General features: G+C 48.9%; 2 protein-coding genes, 2 non-coding genes and 2 pseudogenes across 4 annotated transcripts in view; 5 read left to right on the plus strand and 1 right to left on the minus strand.

The window, feature by feature from the left end:
* Positions 1-4598: 4598 nt before the first annotated feature.
* Positions 4599-4679, plus strand: LOC129050622 (small nucleolar RNA SNORD115). The gene has a single exon (XR_008514297.1). It is a non-coding gene; the product is annotated as a small nucleolar RNA SNORD115 (small nucleolar RNA).
* Positions 4680-6690: 2011 nt separating this feature from the next.
* On the plus strand, positions 6691-6758 carry LOC129050626 (small nucleolar RNA SNORD115; annotated as a pseudogene).
* Positions 6759-8523: 1765 nt separating this feature from the next.
* Positions 8524-8601, plus strand: LOC129050634 (small nucleolar RNA SNORD115). Its single transcript, XR_008514304.1, has one exon. It is a non-coding gene; the product is annotated as a small nucleolar RNA SNORD115 (small nucleolar RNA).
* Positions 8602-9820: 1219 nt separating this feature from the next.
* On the plus strand, positions 9821-9896 carry LOC129050620 (small nucleolar RNA SNORD115; annotated as a pseudogene).
* An 851-nt stretch (positions 9897-10747) lies between these two features.
* Positions 10748-12635, minus strand: LOC129053764 (uncharacterized). The gene is made up of 4 exons (XM_063716337.1): positions 12398-12635; positions 12005-12282; positions 11441-11669; positions 10748-11169 (listed from the first exon to the last, which is right to left on the minus strand). Exons 1-4 carry the CDS (start codon positions 12633-12635, stop codon positions 10835-10837), a joined length of 1080 nt encoding a protein of 359 aa, XP_063572407.1. The 3' UTR covers positions 10748-10834.
* An 89-nt stretch (positions 12636-12724) lies between these two features.
* Positions 12725-20090, plus strand: part of LOC100432405 (zinc finger protein 705A) — a 57319-nt gene continuing 49953 nt past the window's right edge. The window contains 1 exon segment of the mRNA XM_054545795.2: positions 12725-12877. The gene's annotated coding sequence lies outside the window, so the exon portion shown is untranslated.

Below are 20090 nucleotides of genomic sequence, written 5' to 3' on the forward strand. Positions count from 1 at the left end.
GAACTCCTGGGCTCAAGTGATCCCTGCACCTCAGGGTCCAGAGTAGCTGGGATTACAGAAATGAGCTACTATGCTCAGCTAATTTTAAAAAAATAGAGATGGGGATCTCACTATGTTGCCCAGGCTGTTCTCAATCTCCTGGCCTCATGTGATCCTCTCGCTTCAACCTCTCAAGTGGTTATGATTACAGGTGTGAACTACCAATTACAACTCTATACAATTTTTATTTGTCAATTGTACTTCAATAAAGCTGGGAAAAAATAAAGGTAAAAAAAGTAAATGGGAATGTATAATATGTACATAATATGTAAACCACAGCTAGAGAAACAGACCACAAAATGCAGTAGTAGAAATGGCAACTATTCTTTCTTTGGCACACTAAAAGTTTCCACACTCAGTCTTGGCAGTTTCAGAGATGGGGTAGCAAATGAGAGATACCAAGTTGATTATTTAAAGGAATTTTTATAGCTTTTGAAATTAGTGCCCTACTTTTATGTGACAAGTAAAATTTTAGCCCAATGAAAGCAAAGATGAAATTCAAGTGTCCCAAAGAGGGGCATGAGAAACTATTTAAAAGAAAACCAGGTTGGCATCAGACTGCTCATTACTACCACTTGATTTTAGGACAAAAAAAATTGATAAAAACTTCAAACTGTTGTGGGAAAATATCATTAATCTAGAATTATTATTTCCAATAAAACTCTGTTAGGAGTGAGAGGAAGACTACAGATTTTTTTTTAATTCAGATTCCAAAATTCTTTGAATTCTTTGATTGAATATATTATCCTCCACTCCCTATAAAAACAGAAAATGTGTATATGTATATACATACACACACATACACATGGGTCTATTAATTTGATTTTGGTAATGTTACATTACATATGTATACACATACGTGTGTGTATGTATATATATGGTTTAGGAAAAAAATGAAGTTACAATGCACTGAGAGAAACATACTTAATAAGGTAATTAATTCCCTAAAATAAACTGTGTGATTATGAAATTGGTTTATTAATGCAAATGATAATATTTATTATATTTTATTTTTTCCTGGCCTAAACAGTATTATTCACTAAAATAAATTTTAGAACATGGTAATTCTAACGACAGGGCCCAGTAACAGCTGTCTTATGGCCTTTATTTGCTATCAAATATAATACCCAAACAATGTTTAAACACCATCTTCACTGTCTTAGATTTTCTGCTTGAGTCTAGACCCATTAGTAATGTGAATTGTTTGAGTCCTGATGAACATGATCTGTTCTTGAGAGCTAAGCCAGGCTCTGCTGACTCAACCAAATATTACCTATTCACAAAGAAAGATACATCTTGACTCTTAAAATTTGTTTAAGGAGTCTGAAAATGTGTCAAATGGGATATCCACTTAAACAACTTGTCCACCTATAATTCAAAGGGATCTGTTTATCTTCCATTCATTCATGGAGACCTAGACGTGGAGACATATAAAGAACACAAGATTCCCAAAAAATGCAAGTGTCATTTCAAATTAAGAGATGTTTGCCAATTTCCCTCGGTTTATTTATTTTTTTACATTTAAAATAATTTTTGATACCTTATATTTGCACATATTTATGGGGTAAGTGTGAAATTTTGTTACATGCATAGAATGTGCAATGATCCAGTCAGGATATTTAGGATTTCCATCATCTGAGTATGTATCACTTGTATGTGTTGGGTACATTTCAAGTCCTTTTTTCTGACTATTTTAAAAAATCCATATGTTTATTGCAGCACTATTCACAATAGCAAAGACTTGGAACCAACCCAAATGTCCATCAATGATAGACTGGATTAAGAAAATGTGGCACATATACACCATGGAATACTATGCAGCCATAAAAAAGGAAAAGTTCATGTCCTTTGTAGGGACATGGATCAAGCTGGAAACCATCACTCTAAGCAAACTATCGCAAGGACAAAAAACCAAACACTGCATGTTCTCACTCATAGGTGGGAATTGAACAATGAGAACACTTGGACACAGGGTGGGGAACATCACACACCAGGGGCTGCCATGGGGTGGGGGGAGGGCGGAGGGATAGCATTAGGAGATATACCTAATGTAAATGACAAGTTAATGGGTGCAGCACACCAACATGGCACATGTATACACATGTAACAAACCTGCACGTTGTGCACATGTACCCTAGAACTTAAAGTATTAAATATGTGTGCATATATATATATACATATATATATGTATATATATATATATATATATATAAAATAAGTCATGAGGGACAGAAAATACTCTTAAGTTACTTGGACTAACCCATGAAGTAGGATAGTATAATTTGAAAAAGGACTTGGATTAGTTGTAAATGTATAATGTAATATCCAGCACAGCCACTAAAAATGATTTTGAAAAAAGCAGTATAATCAATATACTAACAGAAGAAAAAGCAGAATCAGGCCAGACATGGTGACTCATGTCTGTAATCCCAGCACTTTGGGAGGCTGAGACAGGAAGATCACTTGAGCCCTGGAGTTCAAGTCTAGCCTGGCAACGAATAAGAGCCCATCTCTACCCCCAAAAAAAAGAAAAAGAAAAAGAAAGAAGAAAAAGCAGAATCTTTTTTTTTTTAGACAGAGTTTTCATCTTGTTGCCTGGGCTGGAGTGCAATGGCACGATTTCAGCTCACCACAAACTCCACCTCCCAGGTTCAAGCAATTCTCCTGCCTCAGCCTCCCGAGTAGCTGGGATTACAGGTGTGCGCCACCACGCCCGGCTAATTTTTTGTATGAAAAAGCAGAATCTTATACAATGCTCAATTAAAATCAGGGAGAGGAGAAAAAGAGTAGAAGACCAAAAAACTAACAAATTACAAGGTTGACAATTACTGAATATATTAATCTAAGTATATCAATAATCACTTTAGACATCGCTTAAAAGACAGAGATTGTCAATGGATTAAGAACAAGACCCAAATATACGTTGTCTATGAGAAATGTACTTTAAATAGCTGGGCATGGTGGTGTGCACCTGTAGTCCTTAGGAGGCCAAGGCGGAGTGTCACCTGAGCAGAGGATTTTGGGACTACAGTGAGCTATGATCATGCCACTGCACTCTAGCCTGGTTGACAGAATGAGACCTCATCTCTATAGAAAAAAGTAAGTAAATCTACTTTATAAAGGCACAAATATATTCACAGTAAAGGAATGGAGAAAGATATCACATGCTAACATTAATCAAAATAAAGTGAAATAGCCGTATTAATTTCAGACACAACCGACTTTAGAACAAGAAATATTATCAGAGATCAAAAGGGGCATTCCTTAATGATAAAGGGATCAGTTTTCTAAGAAGACATAACAATCCTTAATGTGTACGCACTGAACAACAGAGCATCAAAGTACATGAAGCTAAATCTGATAGAACTGCAAAGAGAAATAGATAAATTCACTCCTACAGTCGGAGGCATTGGCATCCCTCTATCAGAAATGCACAGGTTCAACAAGCAGAAAATCAGTAAGGGCATAACATGATCAATCATGATCAAAAACTTGATTCAACCAACTATATGTAACTGACATCTATGGACCACTTTACCCAACAACAGCAGATGACACATTTTCTCACACACACATGAAACATTCAGCAGAATAGACCACATTCTGGGCTAGAAAATGCACCTCAACAAATTTAAAAGAATAGAAATCATACGAAGTATGTTCTTAGACTACAATGGAATGAAAGTAAAAAAAATCACTAAAAAAAAAGATAGCTGAAAAACATGAAAATACTTGGAGGTTAAACAACAGACTCCGAAGTAACTGAAGGTGACAGAAATCTCAAGATAAATTTTTAAAATATTTCAAACTAAATGGAATTGAAAGCACAACTTATCAAAAATTTAGGAACACAACAAAGGCAGTGCCTACTGGGAAATTTATACCACTGAATGTACATTAAAAAGAACAAAGATCTAAATAAATAATCCTTCCCATTCGGAAGCTGGGGGAAAATTCAAATTAAATTCAAAGTAAGCAAGTAAAAGAAATAATAAAATACGAATACAATTCTGAGTGGCCTGATATCTGATTTCCGGAAGCTGAGTTTTATGCGGCTTTAGAAGTTTCATGTTATAAGTGTGAATTGGCAAGTGACCATGGCGATTGTTTCTGATATGGCCACCTCAATTACATAGAGAACGGATGATAAGTGGCATCATCCCAGTTCTGCATGACACCACGCCAGTGATTCTCTAAAGTCAAGAGACCTGTATATGTTGTCCTTCTTGTGTTTGGTGAATCTGTGGTCTATAGACTACATAATGGGCTATTTCTGGGGTACTGACCATTTTGCTCCATTATGCATGAGCCATATAACTACGGGAAATAATGTTTTCCTTTTTGACACCTGGCCTAGTCCTCTCTTCTTAGATAAGAGCAAAGGAAGAGCACCATTTGGCCTGCTGCACCCAGGGCAATTTATAGCATCCAGGTATCCAGCACTGAATATGTAGCAACTGTGATCCACCATAGAACATTCGTCTATCTCTGATAAGCATGCTAATATCTACGATTCTGCCTTTGTGGGGAGATGACTCCACAGATTAACCCCCTGGCTTGGGTCAATATTGAGATGTTATATTGTCTTCAACAGGGAAGATGACATAAAAATTATGTTCAATAGGATTATGTGGAGACTTAACATAAGTGACTAAACTGAGACAAGAAGTTAGAAATCCTTGTTTCTTTTAGATGAATAATTTTGGAGCTTGAGAAAACGACACCGTTGTGGCGAACTTGCTTTGCCAAACCCTGTGTATGCATTTCTGGGTAAACAACACATTTTCATCCTTTAAGCATTGTTTCCATTATTTATAATTCCTAATAGTATGAGACGTTTGGGACTCATTCCTTGGTTCTTCTTCTCTCATTGTATCTTTCATTGTATCTTTCGGTGCTGCAATTTCAGAATTGCAAATTCATCAATGAATTAATGAACAGAGTGACTGCCTTCGTCACACATACATTCGAAATAGACCACTGGGCTAGTGATGATTCACTCTTAAGGCTATTATGTTTACTCATTTAAAAAATCTGAATCTCAGTATGAATTTTCTTCTCAGTGAGTGACTGACCTATCTGATATGATGCTATGACAAAATCTTTACTTTTTACCTGAATTTGATGGGATTGAAAGTTGAGAACATTTTAATTTATTTTCTGTTTCACTTGATTAATAGTGCCCAATCTAACATGCAATGTTCACTTGGGTACATATATACGACTACATCAAATTTTTTCTTATATTACCTTAAAAATTTTAAGATATTGTAATGGTATGGCCAGTTTACTCACTGGTAAACTTTTCATAACAGAAATATCATGCCAGTGGATACAAATATGTAACATCAGTAATTTGCTTTGCCCATGAAACAGAGAACTGAATAAGTTGATGGGTAAACTAGTATCTGAATTATAAACTCCAAATATCAAGTGACTTCATCATTTTCAGTATAATGAAAATACAGGCTGTGAATGCTTCCAATTGGTCCTGAAGGGCCTTTGAGGTGAGTAGGTTCACCAAAGCGGCGACATATGTGTCCCAGTGTGCATTCTACTCCTCAGTAAGTGACTTGACATTCTTTATGGCTTCCTCATGATTAAAACAAGTCTTTTTATTGAAATTTTACTGAAATAATGATGAGACAATGTAATATTCTTTTCATCTACATATAAGAGTAGACACAGATTCACCTCCACATTTTTTTTTTTTTTGAGACGTAGTCTCGCTCGGTTGCCCAGGCTGGAGTGCAGTGGCACGATCTCAGCTCGTTGCAGCCTCTGCCTCACAGGTTCAAGAGATTCTCCTGCCTCAGCCTCCTGAGTAGCTGGGATTACAGGCACGTGCTACCATGCCTGGCTAATTTTTTTGTATTTTTAGTAGAGACGTGGTTTCACCATGTTGGTCAGGCTGTTCTTGAACTCCTGACCTTGTGATCTGCCCACCTCCGCCTCCCAAAGTGCTGGGATTACAGGCTTGAGCCCTCGCGCCTGGCCTTCACCTCTACCTATTATAATATTTTCATGTTATTCCATTTTGTGATGTTTGTGGGTTATTTGTTGAGGGTTCACAATATGAAAACTGGGCATTTTGGCCAAGATGCATGTAAATGAATACAACTCCATGTGCCCTGATAACTGATTTCTAGATCCTGAGATTCAAGTGGCTTCCAGCGTGTCTGTATTTTATGAAAGCTCATATACAGTAAACCATGCCAATTGTTACTGATACAGCTTCCTTGAATATATAAAGCGATGATCAATGGGATGCTTTGTTTCTGCATAAAACCACTGAAGTGCTTCTCCAAAGCCAAGTGACCTGTATGATTTGTCCTTATTATATTTTGTGAACCAGTGGACTAAAACCTTTATAATGGGTCTTTTTTCAGTATTGTCAATATTGCTCAATTAACAAAAACCATGCATGACTCATATACACAGGTGAGGTGTAGTTCTCCCTTTGACATTTGCTCTACATCTGCCCCTTAGATGATGATATGGAAGAAGAGCACTCTTTGGCCTGCTGCGACTGGGACAGTTGACAGCACCCAGGTGTCCTGTAGTGAAAATGCTCTTGACACCAATGCATCCTAGCGTCAGAGCTTCAGGAAGCCTTCTCAAGTGTGCATAGGGAGTACCATGTCTTTCATCAATAATGAAACCTTCTAATGTCTTGGTGAGAAATAATGCCTTAAAATTACACTCAATAGGATTATGCTAGGCTCAGCCTGCCTAGATGAAAATGCTGGAACAGATAACAGTGACTTCTTATTTGCCTTCAAGGGGAATTTTATTTTGAACTTGAAATAACAAAATCTTTATGGGTAACTTGTTTGCCCAACTGTATCAGTGCGCCTATAAATGAACAGAAAATTCTCAGCCTATAAGCTTGCAATTTCTAATAGTATCGTATATTCAGGTCTCATTCTTTGGCTTTTTCTCTTATTGTGTGTTTCAGTAAGACATGCTGCCAAGAGATGTGCCATTCTATTATAAAAGATTAGTAGCTTCCTTTACCGACGTGTATAGTCTATCTAGAATATTGAGCTACAGAAGACTCCCACCTAAGGGAATTAGTTTTACACCTTCAGGTAATCTGAATTTCAATATGAGTTTTCCTTTATGATATAATCCTCATGACAAAATCTTTACTTTTTATCTGAACTTCATACAATTCAATATTGAAGATTTTTTAAATTCACTGTTACCTAGTCCAATATTTAATATACATTTGGCTGTAGATACATGTTGACTAGACAAAATTTTTTTATATTATTATTGTGGGGCTCTAACAGTGTTTCACTGTAACTGTGAGACCATGGTAATGGAAGAGACCCTGGTAACGGAGAGGAGAATGTGAGAATCAGTATGTACTTTGCCTATGAAACTTAAATATTTAGTAATTTGATCACCAAATTGATACCCAAATTTCAGTTCCTATCATGTGTAAATCAAAAAGTATCTGAGATTTAGAAGTTTATTTAGAAGTTGATTTTGCCAAGGTTAAGGACATGCTCAGAAGAAATAAACCCAAAATCACAGAAACTGTCTGGGATCTATGTCTTTCTCCAAAGACGATTTTGAGGGCTTCATTGTTGAAAGGGGAAAAGTGGGCTGGAGGGGAAAAAGGGAGGGTATGATAATCCATATGTTCCAAGACAAAAGGAGCAGGTAGGGGAATGGTCAATAATGCATTCATCTCACGCTCAGTAAATCAGCACTTTACATAAGATAAGGTGAACACAGAGTAGCTACCTGTGGAGATCTTTAACCTTTAATCTGTAGCTATCTGCTTAAGAACAAAAGGAAATTCTTGCATGACTCAGCTTTCAGCTTATTTTTTTTTCTTTTGGCATAGTAAATTGGGGTCCCCAGTTTTTATTTTCCTTTCACACATGTGACCCCACTATTTTCAGAATAATGAAAGCACATGTTAGAAATGGTGACACTTATTCCTAATATGGACTTTGAAATGACTGGGTTCACAAATTTAGAATCATGGCTCTCACTGTGGGTTTTTATTTTCAATGAGTGACTGGCTTACTTGATGGAATTCTTTCAAAAAATGTTCACTTTTTACTGAAATTGTATTAAAATAATGTTGGAATATGTTCAGTCATGTTTACCATCTCTATAGTATGATATATGATAATATGGCAGATTACTCAGTGTCAAAAGCCTGGCATACCTTGTCCTTATGATGTTGATGAGTCAGTGGTCTAGAGCCTTAGTAATATGTCTTTTTGTGGTAGTATGGACCATATCTCTCCACCAAGAAATAGTCTGTGTAAGCCATATACACAGGAACAATTTATGTCTGATTTTGAACTATGGTCCCGTTCCTATGCCTGTAGATAAAGACTGCTGAGAAGAGCACCCTCTGGTGTTGCCACAGAGGCAAGTGCTACCACACAGGCATGGTGCAGTGAATTTAACTAATCCGTTGTTTAAGGATGCTATTCTGGTAAGGGTTTATAAGACAACGTAACTATATATATAAAGAGTATCTTCAGGAGACATAATAATGTAAAAATCATGTTCAATAGGATTAAGCTGAGGCTCAAAATAGTGCCAATCCTTGCAAGAAGGTGTGAGAAGTCATTAGATTTGGGGGATATGGGGTATTCCATTTTCAGCTTGGTAGGAAGAAACCCTTTGGGGAATCCTGCATCATTTGCCTCTATCTACTTCTAAAGGAACTTTTAAAATTCTTTTATCTTGTCTTTATTCTTAATACTCATACATTATTAGAGAGAATATCTTGGTTTATTTTTTCCTCATGGTGTGCTTCAGAATGTTCATCCAGCAAGAGGTGTGTCATTACATGGATTATATATATGAGTTCTGTCTTTTGTAATTAAAAAATTCCAAATGGACCATTTGAATATTAAACATCAGCCTTCAAAATGATTACATTTACCTGTTCATACAAAATTAGTGAGCAATGGTCCATTCTTTCCAATGAGTGACTGGTCTAATGGGGTCCTCATTAAAACTCCTTTTTTTTTTTACCTGAGCGTACTTTGATTTAAAGATGAGACATTTGGTAATTCATTGCAATCAAATCTTTAGTGATTGCACAAATAGACAATCCATTTCTATTATTTTATTTTTTGAGTTGCTGTATATGGTGTTATGATGTTTGTGGATCATTGAGGCACTACTCACAACTAAAAGACTGGCAATTTTAGGGAATGGCTTGAGATTCAGCTATAGGTTAACCTTGATTGAAATTGAATACAATACAGGTAGTCTGAAATCTCATTTCCTTATCCTGAGTCTCACTCAGGTGTCATTAGATTTGTTATAAAGAAATGCATACACTATGTATGATGCCAGTTGTTACTGATATGAAGAGGATAAGAAGCTTTTATTTCTGCAGGGAAATCATCCCTTACCAGGTCGTCAAAAGACATGATACCTATGTGCTCGGCCCTTACTATACACGGGGAATCAGTGGTCTACCACAGCTTAAGTAATGGGTCGTATTTGGAGTATCACACATCTCAGTCTTGTAGAAATTAGGAACAGCAATTAGGAGTCATGCACATATAAGAGATGTAATCCTACCCTTTGACTATAGCCTACTCTTGTCTTTTACAGAGAAGACTGTGGAGGAAGAAAACCTTTTACCCTGTTGTTCAGGGAGAAACTGACACCACTCAACTGCCTGGCACTGAAAATGTGGCATCCAGTCCACTTTACCACCAGTGTTTAAGGAAACCATCTCTGGTAAGCATATTTGATCTAAGTGTGCATAGGCATATGAGTGCCATGGGCTGGGTCAATGATGAGATGTTACCTTGAAGAGAAGTGATGACATAAAAATTAAGCTCAGTTGGATTATGCTGAGGCCCAGCCTAGGTAACAATTGTGAGACAAGAAGTTTGGATTTCTTAGTTTCCTTCCATTGGGGATTTTATTTTGGGATTCTGGCAATGGAATCTTTCTGTGAAACTTGTTTTGCACACTTCTATCTGTGTGCTTCTAAGTAAACTATAAATTCTGATTCTTTAAGTGCTATTTAAGTTTCCTACAATTCCTAATTTTCTTGAATATTTGGCACTAAGACCCTTGCTCTTTTTCTCTCACTGGATGATTTAGTAAGTCCTACTGGCACTATTTTATTGAGTGGAGGTGAGAGGCTGCCTTTGCTGACTGAAAAATTCCAAATAGATAATTGAACTAGTGAAGACTGAGCTCTATAATAATTAGATTATTCATTCAGACAACATGAATATCATGATAGGGTTTTCTTCTCAATGATTGACTGACACATGTGATGCAATCCTCATGAGAAAATCCTTACTTTTTTCCTATGATTGATTGTTTTCAGGGTTGAGAAATATGATACATTGGAATTTTGCTCAATGCGCTACAGTTATCATGGTCTAAATATACAGACAAAATTTCCTGTAATGTTAGTATAATATTTTAACAGTGCTAGGATATGTTTTGATCATTGATGAATCTTTATGACTGAAGGGTCCTTGCAATTGGGGTAAAAATGTGAGTTTCAATAATATGTGTTTGCCCATGAAACTTGAAATTAGATAAACTGATGAGCAATCTGGTGCCTGACTTTTCTTTCCCAAGTACATTTGGCTTCGTTTTCATTATGATGAAAGTGTGTGCTGTGAATAATGCCAATGGTAAATAAGAACTTTATGGACACTTATGTGAATGACAGTCAGGGCCATTCCTTCAGGCAACATGATTATTATTATGCATTTTTCTTCTCAATGAGTGACTAGCATACTTGACAGGATCTACAATAGGGAAACTTTATTTTTTACTAAAATTGCATTGATATAATGTTGACAAGTTTTGTGATTATTGGTATCATCTGTAAGATGTGATACTCATTTGGTCTAAATATAGAAGTTAACATATTAACCTGGGCAGCTCCCCAGGACCAAACCCTCTCGCCTGGGGCTCCCCAGGGAATTAGGCCAAACCCCGCTGTGCCCTTCACTCTGCACCCCTCGTGGGGATCATCACAGAGGCAGGAGCTGGCAACCGAGGTGACTGCCTTCGGGTGGAGGGAAACCGGGGCGGGACGTCGCCCGGCGGCTCCCACACGATGAGCGGAAAAGGCACTCCAGTCTGGGTGGCAGAGCGAGACTCCGTCTGAAAAAAAAAAACAAAAAAAGGCAATGTAGAAACGCAGCCCACCCAGGTTTTCCACGGCTGTTCATGGTTACGCTTCTGGAAGGACCCGTGTCCTCTCAGACGCAGCAGGATTCCGATGGGAGCCACCCCGGGTCCCACTCGCCCCCGGGACCTGCCATGGGAGCTTTCTTTCCTGGTGGGGTGCCTGACTCTGCCTGCATGCTCCCCCCGCTGTCTGTGGCACCACTTGAGGCCGGGGACCCCTGCCCCCCTGGCAAGACCAGGTCACCTTTGCCCCCGGGCCAGGGTGCAGGAACCAGAGCTGAGGCTGCTGAGGTGGAGCAGGGTTGCTGTGGGGGCCTGTGCGCCGTGGGGGCCTGGGTGGGGGTGTTCTCACTTCCCCCAGAGTCTCGAAGGCCGTCTTTGTGATGGATTTGATGCACATGTGTCCACTTTGCTTTTGTTGATGGCATCTGAGGCTCTGGAGTCCATGGCAGCCTTGCTTCCGTTTGCATAATCTGAATTTTGGGAAAATTGCCCTTATGTGAACTAGTTGCAGGGACAGTGCCCTCCGCCAAGGCTGCCGGTGGCGTTTGCCATGTGTGTCCGGTGCTGGGTGAGTGCCAGCTTTTCCCTGGTCAGTTCTGCCCGTGGCCCTCACCTGTGGTCTGTGCCATCACCAGGGCGAGGCTGACCTGTAGGACGGGGTCCCTGAGCAGCCTCGCCATCCCCCCATCCCCCCAACAGGGTCTGGTCCCAGCTACCATTGTGCAGCCTTGCCGCCTCCCCCCCAGTCAGGGTCCGGTCCTGGCCGCTGTGCCGCGTTCGCTCGTGGCCCTCCTGTGTTCTTTACCTGGATCCTTGCCTTTGCTGATGGCGACCTGTGACGGCTCAGCTGCGTTCTCGGAGGCCGGCTCTCCTCGTGGGCGTCTCTGGTGCAGTCAGCGTGGTGAGGCTGGCTTCTGCCGTGGACGGGGCCTTCTTGTGGTGATGACAGTCGCCCTTGGTCTGATGTCTGCAGTGCTCTGAGGACCGGCCCCGCCCGTCCCTGGCGTTCACTCCTCAGCTTCCTCCCATGGGGTGGGCGGCTTCCCTCCTCTCCCTGATTTGTGGGGTGTTTCTCTTTTGCACCTGATGCGTTAAACCCATTACCGGCCTATGTCAGCCTGAGGTTGGTTTGTCCCGGCCGCGGCAGCTCCTGCGCCCCTCCATTGTGGAGGGCGCCCTTCCGTCTGCCCTGCGTCACTGGGCTGGGCCTGGCCCCGCTCTGCTGTGGCCCTGGGACTGGAAGTATGTGCTGCCCTGGTGTCCGGGGGCTCGTGGGTCCTGGGGCACTGCAACCCCTCATTCTCTTTCCTTGGGGTGCAGATGAATCGCGGTGGCAGGGAACCGAGCCCACAGTGGCCAGCCCCTGCGGCCCCAGGTCGGAGGGCAGGGCCGGCCTGGACAGAGCTGCCCAGAAGGGTCTGCGGCTGGGTCCACATGAGTCTAGGTGCCTCTGAGGGCACTGGGACGGGAGTGGCCTGCACCTGCCCAGCCCAGTGAGGTCCCTGGCCTCCCTTCAGCTTTGCCCTGGGCTCTGGGCTGAGGGCTGTGTGGTGATGTCAGCCCAGGGACTGTGACATCACTCAGTGGAGACAGTCAGAGAAGGGGGCTCGCGGGGCCCTCCCCAGGGAACTGGCCCTGGGCCCAGACCAGATGGAGCACCCCGAGAAGAACAGGGCAGGTAGCGACCTGAGGCCAGGGCTGGGGAAGGGGATGGGAGCTGACGGGGAGAGAGCAGCCCCTTGTGGGGATGGCTGCAATCCCCTCGTTGGCTCCCGGGAGCCTCCTTGGCGTGTGACCCGGAGCCGGCACTCGCCCCTTGGGACGGAATCGTGGCTGCGTGGGTTGGGTGGAGGCTGGGTGGGGATCAGCATCCCTTCGTCCCTCCCTGGGATCGTTGCTTTTCGCTGTGGCCCTCAGGCGTGGCAGGGCAGGCCCCCAACCCCCAGGCCTGCGTGGGCATGGTGGGTGCCCAGCCTTCACGTCCCCTCTTCCTTCCAGGCCCCGGACTTGTCTGGCTTCCGTTGGGCACCCCCTGGGGTTCGGAGAGCCCCAGAAGAGGCCGGGCTCTTCCTCCTTGGTGATGGATGGGTGCTGGGCCCTGACCGAGTGGTGACCGCCTCCAGGGAGTGGTCTGCGCCCTCAGAAGCTGCTGAGTCTTGGGGTGGCGGCCCTTGTTTGTGGGGGCAGGGGGAGCTGGGCACCCGCCCTGTGCCCACGGAACACAGCCCAGGGTGGTGGCCCTGCCTGTCCTCTGACTGCACTCCTGCTGCTGCTGCTGCTGTGAGGGACTCAGGCGCAGGCGGTGACCGTCGGGGCCACTCCTGAGGTGGGGGACGTGGGCTGGCGGCCACCGTGGGCAGCAGGTGTGCAAGCAGCGCTCCCGTTTTCCACTGGGCTGCCCTCCACCGGCTGCGGGTCAGCGTCCCCCACTGAGGCTCAGGCTGAGGCGAGGCTCCGCAGGGCGGGGGCAGCGCCCAGGGCAGGGGCTTCTCCGTCCATGTCAGGCTTAGGGTGGGTGTGGCTGGGCCCTCCCTCTGCTGTCCGCCCACGACCCCCTCAGAGGGGCTGTCATGAGATGCTTGGAGGCGCGATCCAGCCCTGAGTGTGCAGGGAGTGCTCAGTGGACCCCCGTGCCACTGCTGTCACCAGAGGAGGCTGCTGCCCAGTCCCGGGCTCCATCTGCAAAGCTGGGTGTGCATCTGTGTGGCTCAGCTCTGCAGGGCACAGTGGGGTTTTCTCCCGGCCCTGAGGCCGGGCACAGGGAGGCCAGTGCTCATCCAGGGGGCCAGAGAGAAAGTAGCAGCCCCAGTCTGCCTGGGCCACAACACCCAAGACCACTGTATCAGAACAGACGCCAGTGGGGCAGCCTGCTCGGTGGCCAGGTGGAGCGGAGTCGGCACACAGCCCGGGCCGGCCTTCACCCCAGCTCCCAACAGCGTTGGGTCCCTGAGTGCAGGGCCTACCCCGTTCTCATCCTCCTGCCTCCAGGTCATGGGGCAAGGGTGCCGAGAGCCCCTGTGGGAGCCAGGACCTGAGAGGTGACGATCACCACCCAGACGAGGGGCTGGGGGTCGCACAGGGAGGCTTCCAGGGGGATGCCAGGAGCAGTGGGGCCCTAGACCCAGCAGTGGGTAGACCCAGCAGGGCAGCGCTCACATCACAGGTTCTAGGGGATGGGGCTTGTCATCTGTGCAGGTGCAGCCGGGATGGGGATTTGGTGCTTTTTGCTCTGCAAAAGCCGGAATGCACGTAGCTGAGCCAAGATCAGAAAGCATGGTGGCTCATGCCTGTGGTCCCAGCTACCTGGGAGGATGAGGCGGGAAAATTGCTTGAACTCGGGAGGCAGAGGTTGTAATGAGCCGAGATTGCGCCACTGCACTCCAGCCTGGGTGATGGAGCTAGATCCTGTTTCAAAAAACAGAAAGAAGACCACACGTCCTAGCCGGCGAGGCCACTCTGTACTCAGGCCCGGCAGCTGTGGCTGCAGCACAGGCGCTCACCCTGCGGCATTGGCCCCTTCAGTGGTTGGTGTTGACCCTCCACGGGGGGGCTGGGTGGGGTGTGTTCAGTCCCATCTGGGTGGACTGAGTATTGGGGATGGGAGAGTGTTTAAGGAGGTGGCTGTTACAGACTCCAGCATCGGGACACGGGGCCGTGGGTCATGCCCGCATCCGTGGGGGCTGTGAGACAGCCGTCCAGAAGCTTCTGCCTCCGGGCCAGGAGGACACCCCGGAGAGCCCCAGGAGGCTCGTTCTGGAATTTAGGGCTCAGCCTCGATGAACCTGACCAGGCGGCGGTTGATGGGTTAATTCATTTCATCAATCACACATCACTCATGGTTTCTTAGCAGAAGGAACTGACCAAGCCAATCAATGGCTCACCTGGAAGAGAGAAGGAGGGAGAAGGTGGGGATTCTGCAGAGGGAAGGCTGGTGGTGGCGCCCACCTTCGACGGTCGCGCCCTGATGCTGCATGGCTTAAACGGTGCCACCCGGAGATTGGTGGGTGGGATTGGGCCTCTGGGGGCCCCTGGCTGTGGAGAGGGCAAGGCAGGGACGCCTAGAAAGAAAAGCAACCTGGACGCAGGCCCCACCTCCCTCCAGGCAGCCCCACAGGCTAGAGGGCCACCGTGTCAGGAGGGATAGCCTAGATGGAGAGCAGGCGAGTGGCCCTGTGCCCAGGAGTGTGCCTTGCCCAGCCTGGAGGCCCGCAAGGATGAGAAGCAGTGTGTGCCCAGGATGTCACGTGGGCACCACAGACAGAAGTGGAGCCGGGGGAGAGAAGTCCCGGGATGCACCAGGCACTCGTGCAAACCAAGTGCTGAGCAGAGAGCAGCCTGGGAGAGAAGGGGGCTGCCCCGAGCGGCTTGGGTGGCCGGGCCTGTGGGAGACCTTGGGTTTGCTGTTAGGAGGAACAGTGAGTGCAGGCCTCTGTCTCCACTTCATGTTTGTCCTCACTGAGGGAGCCGAGCAGATGCCTTTGCCCCTGCAGGTCCCCCACGTCCCCTCGCCCAGGGCGCGCCCCACAGGCCAGGCCACTTTCACAGCTCACCACACAGGCAGAGACTGGAGGGTGCGCAGGACCCCGGGTGACTGCAGACGTGGGCACAGAGGGGGCTCTGAGGGTGTCTGGCCGCATCCGAGCAGCTGCCAGATCTCCCCTGGAAACACCGGGGTGTGTGCTCGGTGGGCGCTGTGTGTGTGGGGTGGGCGCTTGGCGGGCACTGTGTGTGTGGAATGTGTGCTCGGCAGGCGCCGTGTTTGTGGGGTGGGCGCTCGGCGGGCGCCGTGTGTGTGGGGTGGGCGCTTCGTGGGCACTGTGTGTGGCACGACCACTGCTTAGGGCCCCCTGGAGCTGCGGGGCACACGGCAGAGCCAGCCTCATGTCACCACGTGCTTCCCCCATGTGCAGGGAGGGGTTGGAGGTGTGCGCTTGTCTTGTCCGGAAGCCAGGTGTTGGGACGCGTCCTGACGACGGCGCTGCCCACATCCTAATGGGACACCTGAGGGACATCGGTGGCTGAGCAAGGGGTTCCTCCCGAGCAAGTGTTGGACGGCCATGCCTACATCCTAATGGGGCACCTGAGGGACGTCGGTGGCTGAGTAAGGGGCTTCTCCCGAGCGAGTGTTGGACGGCCATGCCCACATCCTAATGGGGCACCTGAGGGACGTCGGTGGCTGAGTAAGGGGCTTCTCCCGAGCGGGTCTGGAGGCCGTGGAAGCGCAGCGCAGCCTCATAGGGCACCTGCCTACCCTGCCTGGAATTGAGGGGCAATTGGGACTCCCACTGCCCCCACCAAAGCCTGTGCACCTGATGTCTGTTCAGAGCACGGCTTCCTCCTCGGTGGTCCGCAGAGGCCGCTGGGCCTCGCATGGTCCTTTTTGGGCACCGAGTGTGTATGTTGGGGGAACAGGAGCCCGGCAGGGCCGTCTTGCAGGGCTCAGCAGTGGGGGCCGTGGGGTTGGTGGACCAGGGCAGGAGAGCTGCCCGGCTCCTGCCAGGTGTCGAGAGGGCCTCAGCTCTCCCAGGCACTGTCCCCCATCCTCCTGTCCCCCCATCCAGGGCCGCAGCTGCTCAGCTCTCCCAGGCACCGTCCCCTGTCCCCCCGTCTCCCCCGTCCCCTCCGTCCCCCCATCTCCCCATCCCCCCGTCCAGGGCCGCAGCAGCTCAGCTCTCCCAGGCACTGTCTGCCGTCCCCCCGTCCAGGGCCGCAGCAGCTCAGCTCTCCCAGGCACTGTCCCCCGTCCCCCGTCCCCCCATCCAGGGCCGCAGCAGCCCAGCTCTCCCAGGCACTGTCCTCCGTTCCCCCGTCCAGGCACTGTCCCCCCATCCCCCGTCCCCCGTCCAGGCACTGTCCCCCGTCCCCCCCGCCCCTGTCCAGGGCCACAGCAGCTGGTATTGAGTGTGAGTATGAGCTTTGGCTCTGGGTCCTGAGCGTCCCCTCCCCAAGTTCCCCACGTGGCTTCCCGGTCTGCATCTCCCAGGGTGCGAGTTGGTTTTTGTATTAATAACTGAGGTGTGACACTCGGGCTGTACCCGCTAGCTGTGTAACTCATGCAGCTCAGTGCCTTTAGCTCATCGTGAGGCCGTGTCTCTGTCCGTGCCGTCTAATAGAGGATATTTTCACCCTCACGGCGAGAAGGGATGGATTTGTTTTCCTCGTGAAGTCGGTGACATTTGCTTTTCAGGTTCTGCTTGGTGGCCTCCAGCCTCTTGTCCTCAACGAGGGTTTTGGCAGCTCCCTCTCCGTGGCCTGTGAGTGTCCCCACTCCCTTGTGTGGAAAAGGGCCGGAGCTCTGGGGCTCACAGAGAGGGTGGGCGTGATGTCTTTTTCCTGACGTGGCATCGGGGTGTCTTACCTGCCTGGACACCTGGCTGCGCAGGGTAGCACGGACCCTACAGGCTGCGGCTCAGCCCCCAGCACCCGCCCCACCTTTAATGCTCGGCCCCCAGCACCGGCCCCACCTTTAGCGCCACCCTGGGTCCCCCAGCACCCGCCCCACCTTTAGCGCCACCCTGGGTCCCCACATCCCTGGCTACACACTGTGGCTCCCACAACCCCCTGTTTGGGTTCACGGTCCTCCCGCAGGACTCTCGGAACTGGGGAGTGAGAGTTTGTTCCCTGCTGTTGTAAAGGGCATAACCTGGGGGAAGCCAGGCGGGCAGAAGCCCCCACCCATGTCCAGGGCCCCATGTAGGGTCCGGAGCTTCCCTGCCCTCCCTGGTGCCAGTCCTGACCCTACCGTAGCCGAGTGTCTGCGTCGGCACAGGGGCGTGTAGGAAGAAAAGGCGTCCTACTGCTTAGGAGATAGGTACGTCCGGGACCCGGGGCCTTCTCCCCCTCAGTCCACAGGGAAGGTCCCCCGGATGGCGCCTGCCCCTTCCCCCTCCCTACCCAGCTTCTGCATGCACTCCCCGGAGATGGTCCACACGTCCTGCCGCTTTCTGGCAGGGGAGAGCTGAGGCCTGTGTCTCCAGGACGCTGCCTCTCGGGCAGTCTCCAGCCCTCGTGGAGAAAGGCAGGCAGTGTGGCGCGAGCAGGCTGGCCTCAGGCGGGGCCTCTGGGCAGTGTCCCCTCGGGATGTTTGCCGTGCTGGATCTCACACCTGGCTCTGACACGCTGCTGTGTCCCCCGTGTGCCTGCGCCTGGGGTCTCCGTGTGTGTGTCTGTGTACATGCATGTGGTTTTGCTTTCTTGTGGGATGGAAAATCTAACAGTAGTCAGGGCGTGGTCGCTCACACCTGTAATCCCAGCACTTTCGGAGGCTAAGGTAGGTGGATCACTTGAGGTCGGGAGTTTGAGACCAGCCTGGCCAACGTGGCGAAACCTTGTCCCTACCAGAAATATCAAAAATTAGCCGGGCATGGTGGCACATGCCTCTAATCACAGCTACCTGGGAGGCTGAGGTAGGAGAATCACTTGAACCCGGGAGGCGGAGGCTGCAGTAAGCCGAGATCGCGCCACTACACTCCAGCCTGGGTGACAGAGCGAGACTGTCTCAAAACAAAACAAAACAAAATGCAGGCACGGACATTTCAGCGCCCCCTTCCTGTGGATGCTGAGAGGGTTTCCAGAAGAAGGAGAATGTCCCCGTGCTGGTGGCTCATCCAGGTGTGCGGCGGGGCGTGGGCAGAGGAGAGGCGCCGGGCTCCAGTTTTCTCTCCTGTGGATGCGTCGCCCCCCCCACGGTGGTCCTCTGCGGAAGTCCCCCTGTCCGTCCCGTTGGCAGCCGCAGTGGAAGGACAGATGGATGGACGGGCTGTGACCGGGACAGCCCAGCGTGACTCCAGCCCCGGCCGTCGCGGTTGTGGCATTCTCGCTGTCGGGGGGCTGTTCCCGTGGCTCTCGTGGCTGTGGAGGGGCGTGCATGGGGCGGTCCCTGTGGCCAGAACCTGGCGGTGGCGGGTGGAGGACTCGAGCCCGGCTCAGCGGTCAGAGCTGCTGCTTGTTCCCCCACACAGAGGCGTTGGGTGGAGCTGCCTCAGGTATCCCTCCTGGCTGGGGTGCGTGCGTCACCCCGAGTCCAGCCCATGCTGAGGAGCCTCGCAGGCAGGGCCCAGCAGCCTATGCTCCAGGCCATTGCTGTCCGTTTCTCCAGAAGGCCCTGCTGGTGGGTGGTCCCAGGAGCGGGGCCTCAGTGGGGGATCCCAGGACAGTGGAGCCTGGGAGGGGCCCCAGTGTTGAGGCGTGGAGGTGCTGTCTGGAACTAGGGGGTGCCCGCGAAGCGGCACGGCGCCCAGTCCCTGTGCTGGAAGAGAGATGAGCTGCGGTGGGGGGTGGGGGACTACGTCTCACAGATCCCTCACCCAGGGCACATGAGGAGATTCCTCCCCCAAAACGCCCAGGAAGGAAGTTAAATTTTAATATGGGTCTGGTTTAGAGAAACTAGGTTAGCCATGCGTGGGTGTTTCTGGATGCTTGGGCAGTAAGGAGGGTCGGTAGCTCCAGAAATCCGCTGGCCGCTAAGCAGGGGTGAGGGGCACCGACTGCCGTCCCTTCTTCAGCCACGGCCACTCGGCCACATCAGTGTCTCCGGCCACCTCCCTCGTGTCCAGCATCAACACAGCACTGCACCCCTGACCCAGTCCAGTGGAGAAAACTCGCATCCAAAAATAAACCAGGAGTCAGCCAAAAAATGCGAATTAAAAGTACACCCCGGCCAGGCGCGGTGGCTCACGCCTGTAATCCCAACACTTTGGGAGGCCGAGGCAGGCGGATCACCTGGGGTCAGGAGTTCAAGACCATCCTGGCCAAGATGGTGAAACCCCGTGTCTGCTAAAAATACAAAAATTAGCCAGATGTGGTGGCGGGTGCCTGTAGTCCCAGCTACTCGGGAGGCTGAAGCAGAGAATTGCATGAACCTGGGAGGCAGAGGTTGCAGTGAGCCAAGA

The sequence above is a fragment of the Pongo abelii genome, chromosome 16 (genome assembly GCF_028885655.2).
Source record: "Pongo abelii isolate AG06213 chromosome 16, NHGRI_mPonAbe1-v2.0_pri, whole genome shotgun sequence".
Taxonomy (NCBI): domain Eukaryota; kingdom Metazoa; phylum Chordata; class Mammalia; order Primates; family Hominidae; genus Pongo; species Pongo abelii.